Source organism: Protomyctophum parallelum, assembly GCF_964188405.1.
Source record: "Protomyctophum parallelum genome assembly, chromosome: 6".
Taxonomy (NCBI): Eukaryota; Metazoa; Chordata; class Actinopteri; order Myctophiformes; family Myctophidae; genus Protomyctophum; species Protomyctophum parallelum.
The window spans coordinates 39,393,445-39,414,569 of record NC_139701.1 but is presented as its reverse complement, the minus strand read 5'-3'; the positions used below and the strand labels follow the sequence as shown (position 1 = coordinate 39,414,569).

General features: G+C 43.9%; 1 protein-coding gene across 2 annotated transcripts in view; it reads right to left on the bottom strand.

Annotated features, from left to right (window-relative positions):
• The window catches only part of notch2 (notch receptor 2), a 75,123-nt gene that overhangs the window by 19,129 nt on the left and 34,869 nt on the right, over window positions 1-21,125 (bottom strand). Inside the window, exons 3-18 of one of the 2 annotated variants that reach the window (XM_083767570.1) lie at window positions 18,817-19,091; window positions 16,651-16,861; window positions 15,401-15,534; window positions 14,003-14,125; window positions 13,263-13,496; window positions 10,209-10,364; window positions 9,214-9,423; window positions 8,840-8,953; window positions 8,255-8,368; window positions 6,767-7,000; window positions 4,566-4,676; window positions 4,153-4,351; window positions 2,735-2,880; window positions 2,164-2,277; window positions 1,541-1,660; window positions 409-561 (exon numbers count right to left, since the gene is read on the bottom strand). In XM_083767570.1, the coding sequence (XP_083623696.1) occupies window positions 409-561; window positions 1,541-1,660; window positions 2,164-2,277; window positions 2,735-2,880; window positions 4,153-4,351; window positions 4,566-4,676; window positions 6,767-7,000; window positions 8,255-8,368; window positions 8,840-8,953; window positions 9,214-9,423; window positions 10,209-10,364; window positions 13,263-13,496; window positions 14,003-14,125; window positions 15,401-15,534; window positions 16,651-16,861; window positions 18,817-19,091 (2,648 nt within the window). The remainder of the gene's footprint in view (window positions 1-408; window positions 562-1,540; window positions 1,661-2,163; window positions 2,278-2,734; window positions 2,881-4,152; window positions 4,352-4,565; window positions 4,677-6,766; window positions 7,001-8,254; window positions 8,369-8,839; window positions 8,954-9,213; window positions 9,424-10,208; window positions 10,365-13,262; window positions 13,497-14,002; window positions 14,126-15,400; window positions 15,535-16,650; window positions 16,862-18,816; window positions 19,092-21,125) is intronic. The other variant, XM_083767571.1, reaches the window with a different exon arrangement.

The window sequence follows — 21,125 nt, the reverse complement described above, 5'->3', positions numbered from 1 at the left end:
GGAATCTTGAAAATACAAAGAAAGTGGCCGCACACGCTGATAGCCAAAGTGCCCATATGTTATTTAGGAGTAAGACATGAAACCAACGTTTCTGCTGTTAAGCCTTCTTCAGGGAATGAGTGACTCAAATGGCCAAAAGATTCTTGGCTTTATTTATCAGCGAATCGGTTGATTGTGATTCAGTTGGATGACCATAACATCCAGCCGTATAAGACAATGTTCTACTTTTACCAGTTTTAAATCATGTGGTTTTAAATGGTGTGTCACGATTAATTTGTTAATTTCCTTTCAAATGTTTAAAATGTAGTGTTAATTTGAGTAGCTAATGTTGGGACAGTTATTGAACTGTCCATTGTTCCATCTAAAGGAACAAATAATATCAGATGTGTAATAATTACGTTGACTCACTGGGCAAGCAGTCATCAATGTTGGTCTGACAGTTGTGTCCGCTGTATCCCGGCTGGCATTTGCATGTGTAGCTGCCTTGACTGTTGATGCAGTGAGCTCTGTTCAGACAGGGGCTCTTCTTGCATTCGTCCACATCCTCATTACAGCGAGGGCCTGCATAAAAATAAATAAAATGTATCGTGAAATTGTCCTCCGTCATGCACTAGAATGAATTAGCTTTTGATGGGCTGCAGATTCAGCACTACTTACACCCTCTGTACTTAAAACAGACCTGTAAAGAGTGCATTTTGTATGCCTCTTATTTCATTCTAGACGAACCGATTCGCCAAAAATAGCCGATCTACAAGCTCACAACGCATTGCAATGCAACACGTTTTGAGCTGTTGTAGAGCTGCTGTAGAGCTCTAGATTAGAATAGCGATGCTGGGGGTTCAAGTGGTTAACAAAAGTGTAATTTTAAATTATTTTCAATTGTTTGTCACAATAATCATGACAAAAATCTTTTGACGAATGGATACATTAACGATTGTACTGTCTTATACTTTTCATGTGCATTTCACTGCTGATTGTCATCTGACGCTAGAAACCCCCATGGCCCTGTGGGTTTCAAATTCCCCTTCGTCTGTTTTTCTGCTTTCCTACAATTCCCAAGCTGCTAAATGAAAGCGACACTTATAAACGGGAAGCGCTTGGAAATCAAATTTTCCAATCATCGTATTATACAGATTGTAGTGCCGTGGTCAGAATCGAAATTTGATTAGTCGCCCCGCTCTACTTTTCACATTCACGGATTACTCCAGTGACATCAATGGAGTTTTTCAACACTACTACTGCTTGTGTTTCAGTCTGTAAATAAAATACAGAAATATTGTATATATTAGTATAAATACAGTATATAGAAAATCCTGATAGTGTCCCTTTAACGTAAAACACCCTAAAAAGGCATAGAAGCAAAAAGTTAATAATAATACATCAAATTTATATAGCGCTTTCCTTTTTAGCCAAAGTCGCTTTACAAACAAAACAAAATAATTACACAGACATAAATGTGCACACACATGCACACACGCACACGCACACACACACGCGCACACACACACACACACACACACACACACACACACACACACACCTTGCCAGCCACTGGGACATCTGCAGGTGTATGATGTATAGTCAGGAGTAGGATGACAGACCCCTCCTCTCTCACATGGCTGCGACGCACAGGGAACCAACTCATCCTCACAGTGTTTACCTGCATCACAAGCCACCAATCAATCAATCAATACAATATGTATTAATCAATCAATCAACCCACCAATCAATCAATCAATACAATATGTATTAATCAATCAATCAACCCACCAATCAATCAATCAATACAATATGTATTAATCAATCAATCAACCCACCAATGGATACAACTCAACTAGACTAAAATGTGGCAGGCTGTTCACGTGCCTAAGACAATGTCTGCAGATCGGCTATTTTCGCTACTTGTAACATCTTTATACAAAAAATTTATAAAAAGATTAAACATAGAGACAGTGCTGTGTAAAGTAACTAAGTACATTATTTTAAGCATTTGTACTTTACTTGAGCATTTCCAATTTCCAATACCTTTACTTCTACTCCACTACATCTCAGATCCAAATATTATACTTTTACTTACTTTTACTATTATTACAAAAAGAAAAGATACATCAAACATAGAGATACAAGGTTTCTGGTGGACAGTGACGATATGTAAGTACTGACCAGTGAAGGGTGGACTGCACTGACAGGTGTAACTGTTAACCTCATCTATACAGATGGCGTGGTTCTGACAGGGTCCTGAGGCACATTCATCTACATTCCTCTCGCAAGTCACACCTGTTGGGAAAAGGAGCGGAGGGAGATTCATCCATATTATCTGGTACTGTTTGAGGTATTCTAAGTGTAGGCTATTATTAGCAACCACGATCTAGTACCACTCAAATTTTTAACAAACATGGGAAAATTCTATTACTCTGCCACCGAAATGTGGAATGCCCTGATACCATTCATGTTAAAGGATGTGCAATCTGGGAACCCATCGGCAAAAAAGATGTGTACAGTAACACTGGTTTCTTTCAAATTGTCTGGAAAAAACACCTATCAGGAGACCACAAGGTGGTACATATTATAGTGTTTGTATTTGTTGATGACGTATTGTGTAAATTGTTTATTCTATGATGATGAATTGAATACATAGGACCACAATGGACCGGGACCTTTTTGTGTCATCCTCTTAGCCTTAATGCCTTAAGGCCTATTCATACTAATTGATTCAATCAATCAATCTGCACACCTGTGAAGCCGGCCCGACACTGGCAGGTGTATCCGTTGTGGCGGTCCAAGCAGAGGCCGTTGTTCTGACACGGACTGGACTGGCATTCGTCCTGCTCCTGGTCACAGTGCTGCCCCACCCAGCCTGACACACACTGACAGTAATACCTGGAGAATAACAACACATTTATTTATTACGCACTACATTATATATCTTTTGCAAAACTCAAAGTGCTACACGTTTTTTTTTTAAATGGCATAGAAATAGCAAAAAAAGAGGAAAAACGACTGTGGTAAAAGGTTGATTAAAAACGAATTAAGGCATCGAGAAAAAGAGGGGAAAAAGGGGGTGCGCACACTTATCCGACACCAAAAGTCCGCTTTAATGATTGAATCAGAGATTTGGTTATGTCACCATCAACAGCCAATGAGGGACCACCATTCTTGTGTGACATAACTAAGATACGTTTCAAGGTTGGTATAAGTTCAATAACGGGTCTAAAAGATGTATAACAGCAGTGCCTACTTGTGTCTGCACACTGTCAGGGTTACATGGATAAATGAACACTGAGGATTTTACTGTGAATTACAGTATTAGAAGCAGACAGAAACCAGCTCTAAGGCCAGCTCTGCTTCACTTGATAAAACAGAGGACAGAGAGAGCGAGGAAAGACAGGGTACACTACACTACATACAACAGGATGGAGGACTTCCAAATCAGGCTGCCTGCAATTATGTATTTATGTGGTTAGCTGTGTTGAGCCAGGGTAGTTTTGAAAAATCTGGAAAATCTGCTTATTGTTGGTGTTGAGTCAGTGTTGTGGGCAAAATGACCTATGGGTGGATTCCCGCATGAAGAATTACAGGACCCCACACTGGCCAAACAGCGTTAGGAAGAAGATTAGGGTTTGACCAGACCTCAAACCATAATCTCATGTCTGACTCCAGTTTCAATGTCCCAAAATAACCCCGCTTTTCTGTGTTCCCTAGTAACGGTGACGTCACTATTGCTGGTACAATTTTACTTTTCAGTAATCGTACAAGACTATTGGTCTATTGAAATAATTTATATCAACCTATTGTATCTTTTACATCTGCTCTATTTTCCATAAATAAATACTATGAAACTATGGGCATAAAATTGATCTTGTTGTATCCCAATGGGACTTAATCTATAAATAAGGTGACAAAAACAAAACAAAATCATTGCTCTATAAATGAAGATTTACCTGAAATGGCGAGTTTTTAATGGTTAAGGATATATCTCAACACATACAGTATATGTCTGTGATAAAAGGCATTCAGGGAACATTCTACACATATCGTGTAGAATCTACATTATCGTCTGCCGGGTGGAAACCTCATGTCCAAAACAAATAGAAGATAAGCGATGAGGGTTTCTGCCCCACAACAATGATATCTAATAAAAGGAAAGCTTACCCATTTTGCTGCTCAACACAGTCTCCATGGCCACGCGCACATGGCTGGGAATCACAGTGGTCCGTGCCAGAGTGGCAGAGGAGTCCATGTGTGCCAGGGGGGCACAGACAGCTGAAACCGTTCACCTTGTCCACGCAGGTTCCCCCACTCATACACGGGTTGGAGTTGCATTCATTTATCTCCACGTCGCATTTGACTCCTGAGGGGAATCCATTCACAGAGAGAGACTGGTTGGCTTTTTGTTCAATAGGTACCACGTGTTCAGCCCTACAAAATGTTCAAGAATCTATGTGGCTGTTAGTCCTCGTTCAGTGTGTTTTTCCAACTGATTTCACATTGGACATAAATGTTCTGAGGTTGGTTTATTGCGTTGTACGGCAAAGTACTATATATTAATCAAGGCTTTGGCCTACCTGTGTATCCCGGACGACACACACACTTGTACTCGTTGATGCCATCCTGACAGTCCCCGTACTCACAGGGGTTACTGGCACAGTCATCCTCATTGATCTCACAGTTGGTTCCTGGAGAGAGGGAGAGACATAATAATACCAACTCAGACAACGTCATTACTGGGCGCTGGGCAGGAGACACATATCGCTTTTACATTTGACCCTTTATGTGATCGATTATCATTAAACTTGTAACGACAACACTGAGGCGTCTCAATCATTGCACCCTTGTTGGTTTGCTGATTGATTGGAATGATTTAGCGATGCTTTCTAATGGTACAGGAAGTGTGAGTTTAAAAACATGCCAAATAGATGACACAAAAAAAAAAAGATTTCACGAAAATCTAAATGACCACAGAGAGGTAGATCTCAAAACAGTGTTATGAGTACTAAAAACAAGATGATTATTATTTTTATGATTATCACAATACAGTGTTGTGCAGAAATATCAAATATCCCTGAAATAGGGCGAGGAGAACAATATTATTTACCCTCAATATTTTACCATTCCATCCATGTTAAAATCTTGTCATTATTAATGAGCTATACTTTCTGGGGCAAGTCCTGGTTTAAAAATAAATCCCTAAATATAAAACTATTACATTTTCTGTGAAATATATTAAGTGGCTCGCCAAAAGTTGACAGAGGGACCAACATCATGTGACCTTCCAAAATCTCCACCTGCACTTTTATAACTTCTGGGTTAAGAATCTGATCAGTTACATTCCTGTCCACCAGAGGGAGTGGCACACCAACTTTAAAAAAATAAGAGGCCCTAGAAGCAAGAACCTGTGAGGAGAAAAGCAGCAGAGACGGAAACTAAATACGATAGTGCTCTGCTCGGAATACGATTAGAAACGAAGGGGAGGGACCACACAGAGCTGGAAGACGAAAACAGAGATATTGCAGTCAACAGCTGAGTCACTATAATTAGGGTAAGTGTTAAAGTGAGACACAGAGCGAGAGACGCGTGTGCGCGCGACACACACACACACACACACACACACACACACACACACACACACACACAAACACACACACACACACACACACACACACACACACACACACACACAAACACACACACAGAGACGCAAAACGAGAAAAAAGAAAGGTACGACTCAAAGAGACCACAAATTGTAGTGAATAGGAGTCAGTGGATGTGGGAGGCCTGACAGAGTGACCTTAGCTGACTTCAGTGAGCCTGTACTGGGTACCAGTACAGTACATTACAGTACAGTACATTACAGCATGCACTGCAGCACTGGAGGCACAGGAGTGACTAATACCCAGAACAACGTGCTGGTCCAGCCTTATGACCGCCACAGACACACACACACACACACACGCACACACGCACGCACGCACGCACGCACGCACGCACGCACGCACGCATGCACGCACACACACTCTCTCCACTAATTTTAAACTGAAAACTATGCAGGAAGCCCGAGTCGCACTTTCCATTAAAGCTGTTCCCTCCAATGCAGTACTTTCAGGGACCCTGAGAATGAATCAATGAATCACAGGAAAAAACCCCGAGAGCACATGAAAAAGGTTTTGGTCATTAAGCTGCTTGGCAGCCAAGGAAGAGAGAGAGACGGGCTAGAATGACTCACCACTCTCTACATATTAATGTACAATGTGTTACAGGATGTTGTGTGTATTCTTATTTTACTACTACCGTACTACTACTACTACTAACACTATTACTACTGCTGCTACTACTACTACTACTACCAAATATATTAAATTATTAAAGATACGCCATCCAGATTTGAGCCACTGGAGGTGAAATGGTGCACAAATCCTACAAATGGTCTCCTAAATCTAATCTCGCTAACGTCAGATGTTTACTGATGCTAAATCCCACGGCAGCGTGTTGCTGGGACAGAGAACGGTCGATAGTAAAGAGACTTTCTCCTGATCTCTCTCTCTGAAAAAAGCCATTTCTGTATGAAAATCTTGGGAAGATTGTGGCCCAATATTAATTTCAGTGACCATGTCCATGGGCCTAAAGAATCGAAGCTGTGTTCAGTGTTCACATAAACTCTTCCATTGTAAATAATAGACTCCAACCTGCTTCCGGTCTCCTAAAAAAGGCGGCTCCCTACATCGCGCAGATACAGACAGTAAACACAGACGTCTTGGCTACTACTCACCAGTAGTTCCCAGCTGACAGTTACACTGGTAGGCGTTGACCAGGTCGATGCAGCGGCCTCGGTTCTGACACGGGTTGCTGTGGCACTCCTGGACCTGGACGGAGCAGATGGAGCCCGTGTACCCGGGGTGGCACATGCAGGAGTAGGTGGCGATGCCGTCTTTACACACGCCGTGATGGCAGGGCTCCGGGTCGCAGTCGTTTATGTTCTCCTCACAGAGCAGGCCGTCGAAACCTGGAGGGAGAATGAACCCATTTTGACCTGACGTCGAAATTTATAAAATGTCTTCTAGATCCTGACAGTTTTCTGTCAGGATTTGCACCACATTTTCACGATTAAAAAGAAATAGCAGACCTACAAGCTCGTAGCGCGCCACTCGGTGGCGCGCTATGAGCTTGTAGATCTGCTATTTTTCAATAGCTAAAGCATAACATAATGCTTAAAACACCAAAAGGGGTTCCCGCCCAAAATGGGTTAAAAGAAACCTGAATGTGAATACTTGACGAGTTGAAGAAATATGGGTTCAGGACTACAACAATAACAAAACTCAGTTTTTTTCTTTTCACAGTTCCAGTGTAACCTGTCTCTGTGTGCTAACGAGGAATAGCCCTGGACATGCAGGGTCAACACAGCTGAGTTCACACATACATGTTCACCCAGGCATGTGTGTCGTAGTAGGAGTGGAGACAATGGGGAAGCTATAGGATAGGGGTATAATTATCCTTTAAATGTATAGTCCTAGCTGGGTGAAAGAAGATGGGAGAAATGGATAGAGTATTTAGCTGGGGGGGGGCGGATATGGAGTGAATATGGGCCGTGTCTTTCCGGTTGTCAATGAATGTAAGGAATCCAAGTCTGTAATATGTATTGTTGTTGCTTGTTGCTGTACATCCCATGACCTCTTTTTCTTTTTTTTTGTATTTTGTTTTTTATTCTGTTTTTTCTGTTGATGTTTCATGTAATCATTTAAAGCAGTGGTTTTCAACCAGATGGTTACCAACGCTCTTGAGAGCGTAAAGCTCTCAAGAGTTACATTATTGTTAAACATCTGCATTACTTACAAGAAGTCTACACAATTCAACGTTTGCCTGTTATCTCTCCTATGGTACCAACATCAATACGGCATGGAATTGTGGACAATATCTTGTCCAACAACAACAAAATATACAAAGTTTTGTGTTTGAGAGGCTAAATGTCATCAAATGGTGGTCTGTGGCTCAAATACCCAATACATAATGGTATGAAAGGGGTTGAAAACCACTGATTTAAAGTAATACGATTAATTCATTAAGACCATAATGATGACAGACATCTTGAATAATGATAATACCAGCAGTGTGTGTGTGTGTGTGTGTGTGTGTGTGTGTGTGTGTGTGTGTTTGCGTGTGTTGTGTGTGTGTGCGTGTGCATGTGTGCGTGTGTGTGTGTGTGTGTGTGTGTGTGTGTGTGTGTGTGTGTGTGTGTGTGTTTAAGGTTATAATGTAGTACCTTCTGCACATTCACACTCATATCCGTTGGGTCGGTCGATGCACTTGGCCCCGTTTAGACAAGGTGTACTGGAGCATTCGTCAATGTCAATCTGGCACATCTCACCACTGAAGCCTGAAACAATGAACAGCACCACAGGCATGCATGTGTAAGTCGACTGATTGAAAACTAAATAAAAACTAAGCTATGATGACTAAAACTAAGACTATGTATTGACAATTTCGTCAACAAATAAAACTAGACTAAAATGTTAGGGAGTGACTAGTGGAGAAGTAATCCAGAACTAAAACAAGTCATCATGGATGCGCACGGGTGTTGCATAAATTCATGAAATTCATCCATTTCGATGGAATCACAACCCACCAAAATACATTTTAGTGGACTAAATCAAGGCATCAGGCCTAACAACGCCCCTTAGCCGTTATAAAATCCACTGTAAACCACAACGTCTTTAATATAATGCATTAAATGCATGTATGTATGTACCAACCCAACCGGCTGGGAATTCATATAATGTATGTATGTATGTATGTACATGTATGTATGTATGTACATGTATGTATGTACATGTATGTATGTACCAACCTGCTGGGCATTCACAGACGAAGCGGCTGACCTGGTCCAGACATGTGCCCTGGTTCAGGCAGGGAGAACTCAGGCACTCGTCTACCTCCACCTCACAGTGGGTGCCCTCAAATCCTGGACGGACGCAAGAAGAGAGAAGATATGAGCGTTTTATTATCATCTCATTACATCGCAATTCTTCATTTACGAGGCTGCTTTCGATTATGGATTTCTTTTCAAAAGGCAAACACATCCACCTTGTCCTGTGTGGTACTGTACCTGGCATGCATATGCAGGTGAAGTCTGTACTGTACCTTGCATGCAGATGCAGTCATGCAGGTGTAGTGTGTGGTACTGTACCTGGCATGCAGATGCAGGTGTAGTCTGTACTGTACCTGGCATGCAGATGCAGGTGTAGTCTCCGATGCGGTCCAGGCAGGTGCCGTCGTTCTGACAGGGGCTGGAGGCACACTCGTTGACGTCCGTCTCACAGCGCGGCCCGGCGTAGCCCCTCACACAGTTACAGGTGAACGAGCCGTCCGTGTTCACACACTGGCCTCCGTGTTCACACGGATTGGTACCTGCGTGGCGGGGCCGCATAGAAGCTGATTGACGTAATAATAACATTATGCAAAACGTAATGCAATGGAGGATCAATGTCACTTTGTGTGATGGCAAACAGCAACGCACACACCATACACTAATGATTTACGATTTGACGATTTACAGTTTAGGCAATTAGAGGACTTAACAATAAACAAGGTAAATAATCATAAACAGTAAATAGAATACAGAGAGAACGGTGTAGTGCCTCTGGAAACTAGGACACCAGGCAAACAATGAACCCAGCAACTGTCTAAACAAAATGCTACAGTATGTAAATAACATTCTGCACATTGAATCCCTGGGATGGTGAAGTGCCAGGGGGTGAGGTGGAGTCTGAAGAGGTGAGTCTTCAGATTACGACGGACAATTGGGAGTGAGTCTGCAATTATTATTATTTTTTTTTAAGATATTTTTTTGCGGCTTACGCCTTTTATTGGTTTTTTGAAGGGACAGACAGTAGGCTGACAGGAAACGGGAGAGAGATGGGGGAAGACATGCAGTAAAGGACGTGTCGGGCTCGGGAGTCGAACCCGCGGCACACTGCGACTGGATTACCAGTCGGGTGCCCAGACGGTTACGCCACCGGCTATTTTGGCTTACATGCTGACATGCCGGCTTCTACAGAATCCGAATGACTGAAATCCGTCGAGGCGACTGAGAACTTTGATCCATGCGTAACAAGTCAGAACAGAGGCCAGGCAGAGGAACAGTGCATGGAATAAAAGGTACTACGTAGGTATAAAACTAACAGCTAGACAGGTAGTATTTTATGGTCTCTTCTCACCGATGCTACATTCGTCTCTGTCGATGTTACAGGTGCTGCCCACATAGCCAGCTGGACAGTTACAGTTGAACATGCCGTTGATTGGGTTGGTGTCACACTGGGAGCCCTCTCTGCAGGGGTTGCTGATGCACGCATCGTCTATGTGGCACAGCAGACCTGGGGGGGACATGGAGAGGAGGCAGGTATGTTTACCACATTTGTATGGGTCGCAAGTAGATATGCCCTTTTTATATACATTTACAAAATGTATATATCATTTCAAGAGATAATTTATTTTTTACGTTTAAACAAAGAAATCTGAACTTTTCATCAATTAAAAACAATTCAATGTTTTTTTCTCGTTTGGGTCTTGAGCTAAACCGCAAGCATTGCTGCATTCTTATCGGAAGACGATGGATGGGGTTGAACAACCGGGTACAGGCTGTAGTTCCAACACTATTATTGGTCCGACAGTCATTAGACCAACAACCTACTGTACCCCAAACCCTAACCTAACCATAACTGTCATTAGACCAAAAACCTACTGTACCTCAAACCCTAAACTAACCATAACTGTCATTAGACCAAAAACCTACTGTACCTCAAACCCTAAACTAACCATAACTGCAAGCACATGTTCTAGCGCTAGTCCCACTGTTGTTCGGACTAATGCTCCATCAGAATTAAAATCGGATCCCGAACAACCTAGGTATCGTTGCTATCGGGCAGAAACCTCTTATCTCCATTTTTATTTTATTTTTTTAAATTAATGCTCTACTTCGGAGCAAAAATAGCCGATCTACAAGATCAAAATATGCTGCGGTAGATATGCTATTTTTAGCATTTGAATGCTGAAAAGTAACAGTTTGGAGACATGAGGTTTCCACCCGACAACAGCGATATAAGATGAAGAGAAGTTAAAATGCACAAACAACAATTCTCACATTCCTCATTAAATGTGTGTTAAATTACAGAGGAGCAAACAATAAGGGGCCAATTATTTAATGTTGTAAATTGTTAAACCTGAAAAAAGGAAAAGGCCAATTTTCGAGACACATGGATTAAGCCCTCAAACTCAACGGAGACATTTCTACCGCATGAGACATTTTGTTTTAAGCAAAGCTTCATTAGGATCACATTAGTATTTTAGGTGATTTACGACTTGTGCCAACCTGCAGGGAACGGAGGGAGCACTAAGTATATCTTATACCCGCTTCAATTATGTGGATCAGATTCATTTCAACATGTCTCCCTCCGGGGACTGGAGGCGAGGCACTGGGAGCTTTGATGCGTACAGTGAAGTCATCCGTTTCCCAGGGGAAACATCGATTCTGGATAGACTTGTTGTTCTGAACGACGTCTACAGGCCTAGTCAGACTCAATACCCCCTCTGAAGCATGTGAAAAACCGTCTATTTGCTCTTGTGCTATGAATGCTAATCCCTTCAATATGGAGAACTTGCGCAACCCCCCCCCCCTAAACTGTGAACCCTCTACCGGTACAGTTAAAATCATAGGAAAATAAGAAAATATTTTGTTGCTGTCGGGCAGAAAACTCTTATCTCATTATTCTAACGTTTGGTGTTTTTTTTAATGAATGCCTATTTGATCATACTACAGCGTCACACACATGTAGCACATCTACAAGCTCGAAATGCGGCGCAAGCCGACACGTTTTGATCTAGTAGATTTGCTACTTTAGCTACTTTCCTGAAAGTTTCCGCCCGACAGAGACGACACACATAATATATGAAATATCCTCGCAGTGAAACTTTGTTTGTCAATTAAATAAATATATACTTTATTGAAATATTTGGCATATTTTGGGACTTGTTTCAGTTCAGTGAGCGTGAGGACGGAACGTGACGAGCTCCAGCCAAGCACTGAACGCATCATTTGAATGAAACCTTTTAGTGAACCGTCCTGAATGATTCAGTGCATTGAAGAGAACGATAATTCCCACAACTATGTTATTATTACTCCTTTACTCCAGTCAACTCAGCTTTCAGCTCCCGGCTGCAACACACAGCTTGACAACGGTCTGTGGTGCTGATCGGCTTATCGTTAGATCCACCCCCCAGCCCCCCTAGCTAGCGCTCATTGGATCAAAACACAATGGCTGACCAGAGAAACGGTCTTCTCACTGACTCAGTGAGTCTATACTCTCATGGATTATGTCAAAATAGAGTCTCACGACTTACAGCGAGAAAAAGCTAACGTTGCCGCCGCCGAATTAGTAACATTAACAGACTATATCAAATATGAGTGACTGGCTATCATAAACGGTACAGATCCACCTCCCTGACAATATCGCCGGGGCAGTTTGTTTAAGACGATTCTAAGATTAACCCAACGTAATTCTCCATAGAGAAATTACTTCCGTGACCCGGGGGGGGGGGGGGGGAGGGGGACGAACGAGTGACGTCAGGACTTGGGTACTCTACAGTGATGTAGAAGCAGAAGCAGACTGTTGTGGCCCACCTGTTTTCCCGTAGGGGCAGTAGCAGATGACCCACCTGTTTTCCCGTAGGGGCAGAGGCAGACGACCCACCTGTTTTCCCGTAGGGGCAGAAGCAGACGACCCACCTGTTTTCCCGTAGGGGCAGAAGCAGACGACCCACCTGTTTTCCCGTAGGGGCAGAAGCAGACGACCCACCTGTTTTCCCGTAGGGGCAGAGGCAGACGACCCACCTGTTTTCCCGTAGGGGCAGAGGCAGACGACCCACCTGTTTTCCCGTAGGGGCAGAAGCAGACGACCCACCTGTTTTCCCGTAGGGGCAGAGGCAGACGACCCACCTGTTTTCCCGTAGGGGCAGAGGCAGACGACCCACCTGTTTTCCCGTAGGGGCAGAGGCAGACGACCCACCTGTTTTCCCGTAGGGGCAGAGGCAGACGACCCACCTGTTTTCCCGTAGGGGCAGAGGCAGACGACCCACCTGTTTTCCCGTAGGGGCAGAGGCAGACGACCCACCTGTTTTCCCGTAGGGGCAGAGGCAGACGACTCCCCTGTTTTCCCGTAGGGGCAGAGGCAGACGACCCACCTGTTTTCCCGTAGGGGCAGAGGCAGACGACCCACCTGTTTTCCCGTAGGGGCAGAAGCAGACGAAGGAGGCCACGCGGTCGATGCAGGTGGAGCCCGGGCTGCAGGCGGCCGTGGCGCAGTCGTCTATGTTCTCCGAGCAGTCGGGGCCGCTCCAGCCGTTGACGCACACGCACACGTAGCTGCCGATGAGGTTGCTGCAGGTGCCGCCGTTCTGGCACGTGTTGGGCTGCAGCGTGCACTCGTCCACGTCCTCCGTGCAGTGCTGGCCTGTGGGGAGGGAGGAGGAGGAGGAGGAGTCATGATGTGCCGAAAATGTAAGATCTACGAGCTAAATTCTAATTTCAACACATTTCAATAGGAATTTCATGGCCGTGGGAACCCTGCAAGCTGTACCCTTTGAGCAGATAGTACAGTACATAGTTACATTACAGCACCATACCAGGGTCAAAATAGGTCAATACAGTACATGGCTTCAATGGTTAATGGCAAACATTTAGATTGTTGTGTGTGTTAAGATTCATTCAAATGTTACTTTTGGGTCAACGTTGGATAAGCGTCACTGCACGGCCAATAAGTCATGGATGATTCAATTTCATCCGTAAATCCATCTTTTCCTCAGGAAGTAGGAACCATTTTCGACTAGCCTTTTCTAAAACAAATCCACACTGACTATTGTTTTACCAAGAACACGCACGCACGCACGCACGCACGCACGCACGCACGCACGCACACTGTCACACTAACACCCCCCAGAGAAGAGGCCATAGCCTTACCAGTCCATTCCGGTGGGCACTGACAGTTGTAGGTGTTGACTCCATCCATGCAGGTTCCTCCGTTGGCACACTGGTGTCCAGGACAGTCATCGATGTTGTTCTCACAGTTGGTCCCGTTAAATCCTGGAACACAGTCAGGCACCGTCACATAGAATATTAAATATGAGCCAGTCAAAGTAACAAGTATTAAAACCACAGACCTATTGTAAACAAACACCATGACCTTCATGAAAACTGCAACAGTGGCTGTGTACTGTACGTGTTTGTTGATAAACACAACATAAAGATCAAGACACAAAGTTTACTATGTTACCAAAACATAAAACTGATATGAGAAGTCAATCTTTTATCTCTACTAGGGCAGTTAAATGATGGAATTCATTACAATAACTATTTTTTTCTTCTTTTATTGATTGATTGTGTGTAAAGTTGTATTTCTATGTCTATTCTGTAATAATTGTTGTTTACTTGTATCAATATCTGTATGCGGTATTGTTATGTATTTATGTGGACTGATCTCTTGGAAGATTTAGCGGAAAAGCGGAAGTGGAGCCTCCTCCCCACTTCCGTTTCGTCTTTACAGTCACACAAATGTATCCTAATCAAATCATCTAAGCATATATAGCTTGCTGCTTAGCAGAAATGGAAATAAAATAATAAAATGTGAAGATATTAAAAAAATACGGAAAATGGCAGGTTTTCGGGGGTTGTAGTTCCAGACTCTATATAGCATTTGCAGATTGTGGAATCTCAAATACATGACTGTAACAATGCAGAAAGAAGGCCAACAACTACATTCATTTACGGATAAACACGGCTGTCTCAATCCTGTTTCCTCTCTCTCCTCTGCTCTGTCTCCTCTCTCTCTGTCTTTCAATTCACATTTTTCTCTCCCTCATCTCACTTCCAGGTTCCATATCTCACACAGGTGGCAACACACAGCTCACTGCCTGCTGTGTGTGTGTGTGTGTGTGTGTGTGCGTGCGTGCGTGCGTGCGTGCGTGCGTGCGTGCGTGCGTGCGTGCGTGCGTGCGTGCGTGTACTGCATTTTGACGTACAATATTAGCTATAGTAAATAATGCTTGATTGATGGTGAATGGATCTGGGAAGTCAATATTTAAGTAATTTATAAGTTAACCTCATATGGATGACATACTGTATGAATTAGACTTGATGATTCCATTGTTCCATTCGTTTGTAGCTTATGATTGGAGGCATTTCATAAGGTCTTACCCGGGAGGCAGTGACACTGGTAGCTGGTCTCAGAGGTCATTTCATAATGTCTTACCCGGGAGGCAGTGACACTGGTAGCTGGTCTCAGAGGTCATTTCATAATGTCTTACCCGGGAGGCAGTGACACTGGTAGCTGGTCTCAGAGGTCATTTCATAATGTCTTACCCGGGAGGCAGTGACACTGGTAGCTGGTCTCAGAGGTCTGGCGGCAGGTGCCTCCGTTCTGGCACGGAGAGGGCAAGCAGGGGACGTACGCCGTCTCACAGTGGCGACCCGTAAACCCAGGGGCACAGTTACACCTGGAACCACAGAGACAGGACGGGGTCAATATGAATACAGTTACACCTGGAACCACAGAGACAGGACGGTGTCAATATGAATACAGTTACACCTGGAACCACAGAGACAGGACGGTGTCAATATGAATACAGTTACACCTGGAACCACAGAGACAGGACGGTGTCAATATGAATACAGTTACACCTGGAACCACAGAGACAGGGCGGGGTCAATATGAATACAGTTACACCTGGGAGACAGAGACAGGACGGTGTCAATATGAATACAGTTACACCTGGAACCACAGAGACAGGACGGTGTCAATATGAATACAGTTACACCTGGGAGACAGAGACAGGACGGTGTCAATATGAATACAGTTACACCTGGGAGACAGAGACAGGACGGTGTCAATATGAATCCAAAATGTAAGTGATATTCGATTACCATTACTGTACTGTAAAGTCCCGAGGGAACATTTGTTTACTCTCAAGAGTTCCAAATGGATAAATTAACTGAGGCACTCTAGTATCTACTGTAAGGCATAATGCTCCCCTCTGTCTTTCTTTCTTTCATGAATCAAGGTTAACCTTGTCATTCAAACTGTACACAATAGTGTAGACTATTAGGTTTTATGAAAGATTCTTCTGATCGTGTATTCTATTTCTAGTTTGACCAATATACACTTTAATCTTAAATAACCAGCAATTTTCTGAAAAGGAGATAAAAGCAGAACACATGCTGCCTGCCATGGGATCCATGAATGGGCTATATGCAAGCCCCCAGGGAGGCTCTCCAACGTTGAAGCGCTCGGCCCTACTGGTCAGAGCTGGGACTGCAGGCGGACCCGTGGATTCATGACGAGGAAACCCCGTGCATCTGGGCTTTAACATTGAGCACTTCCGCATTTTGGGCACCACATTTTAGTGCCCAAATCGAAAAAATTCAGAAGTAGACCGTTCATCCAGGTCAAAACACCACTGAGCAACTTCCATCTAAAATGAATAGCAGGGGGTGGGGCAGTCCGCCAATGTACCCCACACCCATACGGAGCCATTTGGAGCCCATTCAAGCCAACAAGCACAATAGCAGCACCCTTCATTCAGAGCCTTCATTAGTAAGGTTAGGTAAGGTACCTGTAGGAGCCGGGGGTGTTGACGCAGGCGCCTTCATTGTGGCACACGGGGGAGGGGCTGAGGGCACACTCGTCCGTGTCGTTGAGGCAGCGTGGGCCGTGGTAGCCGGGGGGGCAGGAGCACGCGTAGCGGCCGCCGGACAGAGAGCTGCAGGAACCTCCGTTAGCACAGGGACCAGACAGACAGCTGTCCTCACGCTCACACCTCGTACCTGGAGGGAGAGAGAAAGGGAGAGAGAACCTCGTTAGCACAGGGACCAGACAGACAGCTGTCCTCACGCTCACACCTCGTACCTGGAGGGAGAGAGGAGGAGGATCAAGTCAAAGTCATACGATTTGTCACACACGTTACCGCAGTGAAATTTGTTCTCCGCATTTGACCCATCTATGGGAGCGGTGAGCTGCAGCCGTGCCGCGCTCAGGAATCATTTGATTAGAAGATTTGACCTCCCAATCCGACCCTTTGATGCTGAGTGCCAAGCAGGGAGGCATTGGGTCCCATTTTTACAGTCCCCGGCCGGGGATCGAACCCCGACCTCCCAGTTTTAGGGCAGACACTCTAACCACAAGGCATAATCTTTTGCACCTAATTTCATTTAGTTTTAGACACATTTTAGTCATCGAAATGTTTTATCTTTAGTCTATTTTTAGGCTAAACTTAATTAAATATAATAACATAAGAGAAATAAAGAGAGACCACAGAAAGTTGAATCGTGGAATTCGCTCAAGTTGCTGTGTTGGATAAAGGTGTTGAAAAGCACTTATCTTCAAGAAGTTAATTTTTATTTTTTCTCAAGGAGGAAGTAATAAAAGGAGTCTAATTTATTGTAATTATTGTTTAGCCACTATAACGGCTTTCAACGCATTGCACAACTTGTAGATTTGCTATTTTCTGAGCGCAACACCGGAGTGCAACCAAACATAAAATGAAGTGTCTTATACAGTAGTTCTGCTGAATCTCTTTTTCTCTAGTCCCTCTGTAAAAAAATTGTCTAGTTTATATTTGTTAACAAAATGATCAGTATTTAGTCTTAGTTTTAGGCATCATAGCTTAGTTTTTATTTAGTTTTAGACAGTGAAAAAAGGTAGTCAACGAACATTTTTCGTCATAGTTTAAGTCGATCACTAATCAACACTGGGAGGAAAGGGAGGATTACGTTTAATAACAAAGTGAAACTGATGGATCTGTCTCTGCTTATACATCTCATCCAACAATACCCAATGTTTCAACCGGTCTGAACTCTGGCTGGCCCTGCTGGCTGGCTGCGATTCAAACACTGGATTATAACAGTATATAGATGGAAAATGGTATGCTGCATTGTGTTTTAAATTACACAATAAATAAATAAAAATAAATAAATAATAAGTACGATATTATAATACAAGGGAATGACAGCTTGGCACGTGCTACAGTAACTTTCATTTTTTGTAAAAGAGGCAATCTAATATTGTTTATGCCGTTACCCTGTTTATTTGTTTACATGTCAACATTATTGTAGGCCTACTGTAAAAAGTTATCTTTTCCCCTGAACTTTGTCTTTTTTAGTATAATAGTATTTAGTTTAACACTAACACTTTAATTTAGAACACAGCCAAATCAAACCATAGTACATTCAAAGCAAATGGCACAAATTTAGTTTAGTTATTAGTTTGCCTCAAAACTTTAAGTTACAAGTTACTGTCGCGCGTGCCAATAAAGCTGCCATTCTCTTGTACTTGTATTATATCCCACCACGGAGTAACCTCGCGTATCGGAGGACAGTCTGGTGAGACCTTGGGGGCTAGACGGGCTACAACGGCAGTGTCGGTAGGGTCGGTAGGCCAATCAGGCTGGGCGTTACCATGTCTATGCTCAGACGTAGAATAGATACGCGCAAGATCAACAGGGATGAGATCACTCTCACATCCTACAGACTAGACAATTAGCCCTGCTCGCTCACAGTGAATTCAATAGACTGGCATATACAGTATCGTTGCTATCAACCATATTCTAACTTTTTATGTTTTTTTCGTAAAATGAATGCCCTACTTGATCATACTATAACTACAGCATCGCACAAAAGCATCGATGGTAGCAGATCCGCAACCTCGAAACGAGGCGCAAAGGTAAGCGCTTCGGACATACGAGGTCTCCACACGACAGCGACGAAACATTGATATATCTCACCTGTCCATCCTCTGGCACACCGGCACTTGAACTTGTCGAGGGAGAGGAGGGTACAGTTGCCGCGGTTGGCGCAGGGGTTGTTGGGGTAGCAGGTGGAGTTCTGGGGGGTCTGGCAGTGCTGTCCGGTGTAGCCCAGGGGGCAGGTGCACGCCGTGCTCCCCGGCACGGGGACACCGGCCGACAGGGTCACCGAGCAGTTCCCCCCGTTGAGGCAGTAAGTGGGGTGGCAGGGGTCCTTGTGGTGGCAGTACTCGCCCAGGTAACCTGAGGCACACCTGGAGAGAGACACACACAGACACACACACACAGGGATTTAGGACAGAGATACTGGACAAACACAGTGATAAATGAACACACATGCGCGCCTGGCAGAGACAAACAGAGCAAAACAAAGAGTACTTTTCAGCCAGGAACTAAACTAAACCACATCAGAGAACCTCTTAGGGCAGCATCGGCAAAGCATCACAAGAGAGCTTGGGTGAGCAGTACACACACGCACACACACGCACGCACGCACACACACACACACACACACACACACACACACACACACACACACACACACACACTCACACAGAATTCACACAGCACATCAAAGCAAGCGATCAGGAGTCTATAGCTCTCTGTATTTCACTATCCTACAATAAAAGCGCCGAAAAAAGTCTGTCTGTCATTCTGTCTGAAGCCTACAATTCCTTAGCACAGAGCAAGACTGCTGCTCGCTTAGGGCGCCCGCCAAAAACGCCACGGCGCACGGCCAGCCTCGAGGAAATGTTTAAAAATAAACATTTCAACAATCATCTTAATTTAATTCATTTGCGTCAAAAACGACTCAACTTCCCGCAGACCACATGTCGCCAGCGAAATGCATGTTGGGAGGGACACAGATTAATGTATGGTCACAGTTTTCCGTGAAACATTCCCCTTGCCTTCCCCACCGCACCGGCACCGCCCCTTTTGGTTACGGCGCTCTCGCTGACTGTTCCTGGCTATACTATACTACAGTACATACACGTGAGACCAACACAGTCACACAGGACTGAAGACGCCTCTCTCTCTCCTCTCTCTTGCTTTTGGCCACTGACGACGCAAGGTTACAGATCTATTTGACACCTTCAAACCACACACGGGTAAAAACAGCGCAGGCACCATTGTGGCAGACAGGCGCATAGCCTACTACAGTTATTTAACCACTTTGCAATGCGATGTTTGAACGTCACTTCATATTAACTTCAAACCAAACGCGGGTGACACACCTGGCCACTGACGACGCACGTCGCGCAGTTACAGATCTCATCTTTCCTGCACCTAATGTGAAACAATGAACAGCACGGCCATGATCACAACGGAATGATTATCTGTCTGTATTCTGTTGGATCAGAACATATCAATAATGTAATGATTATCTGTCCGGGTGGTTCTGTTGGATCAGAACATATCAATAATGTAATGATTATCTGTCGGGGGGGCTCTGTTGGATCAGAACATATCAATAATGTAATGATTATCTGTCGGGGTGGCTCTGTTGGATCAGAACATATCAATAATGTAATGATTATCTGTCTGTATTCTGTTGGATCAGAACATATCAATAATGTAATGATTATCTGTCCGGGTGGTTCTGTTGGATCAGAACATATCAATAATGTAATGATTATCTGTCGGGGTGGCTCTGTTGGATCAGAACATATCAATAATGTAATGATTATCTGTCGGGGGGGCTCTGTTGGATCAGAACATATCAATAATGTAATGATTATCTGTCGGGGGGGCTCTGTTGGATCAGAACATATCAATAATGTAATGATTATCTGTCGGGGTGGCTCTGTTGGATCAGAACATATCAATAATCTAATGATTATCTGTCGGGGGGGCTCTGTTGGATCAGAACATATCAATAATGTAATGATTATCTGTCGGGGTGGCTCTGTTGGATCAGAACATATCAATAATGTAATCCACCACTCGACGGAAGGGGAACACACATCCCGTCAAATACACTGATAAAATACATACAGACAGATGCAATGAGCCAATGACTAACGTTTGGCTGCCTTGTCGACACCACTTGAGTACTCAGGAATGAAACATTCCTGAATCACAAAAAACGTCTCATTCTTATCCTGATTAGATAAAAGCACAAACTACAACTTGATTTGAAGCCCAAAAAGCCAACCTCCGACTTTAATAGATTATATGCATCTCTATGGGCAGCAGACGGTTAGCTGAGCGGTTAGGGACCGTCTACAAAGTGCAACACCGAAAGTGAAAATATTCAATAACTTTATTTCTATGCAGAATATTACCAA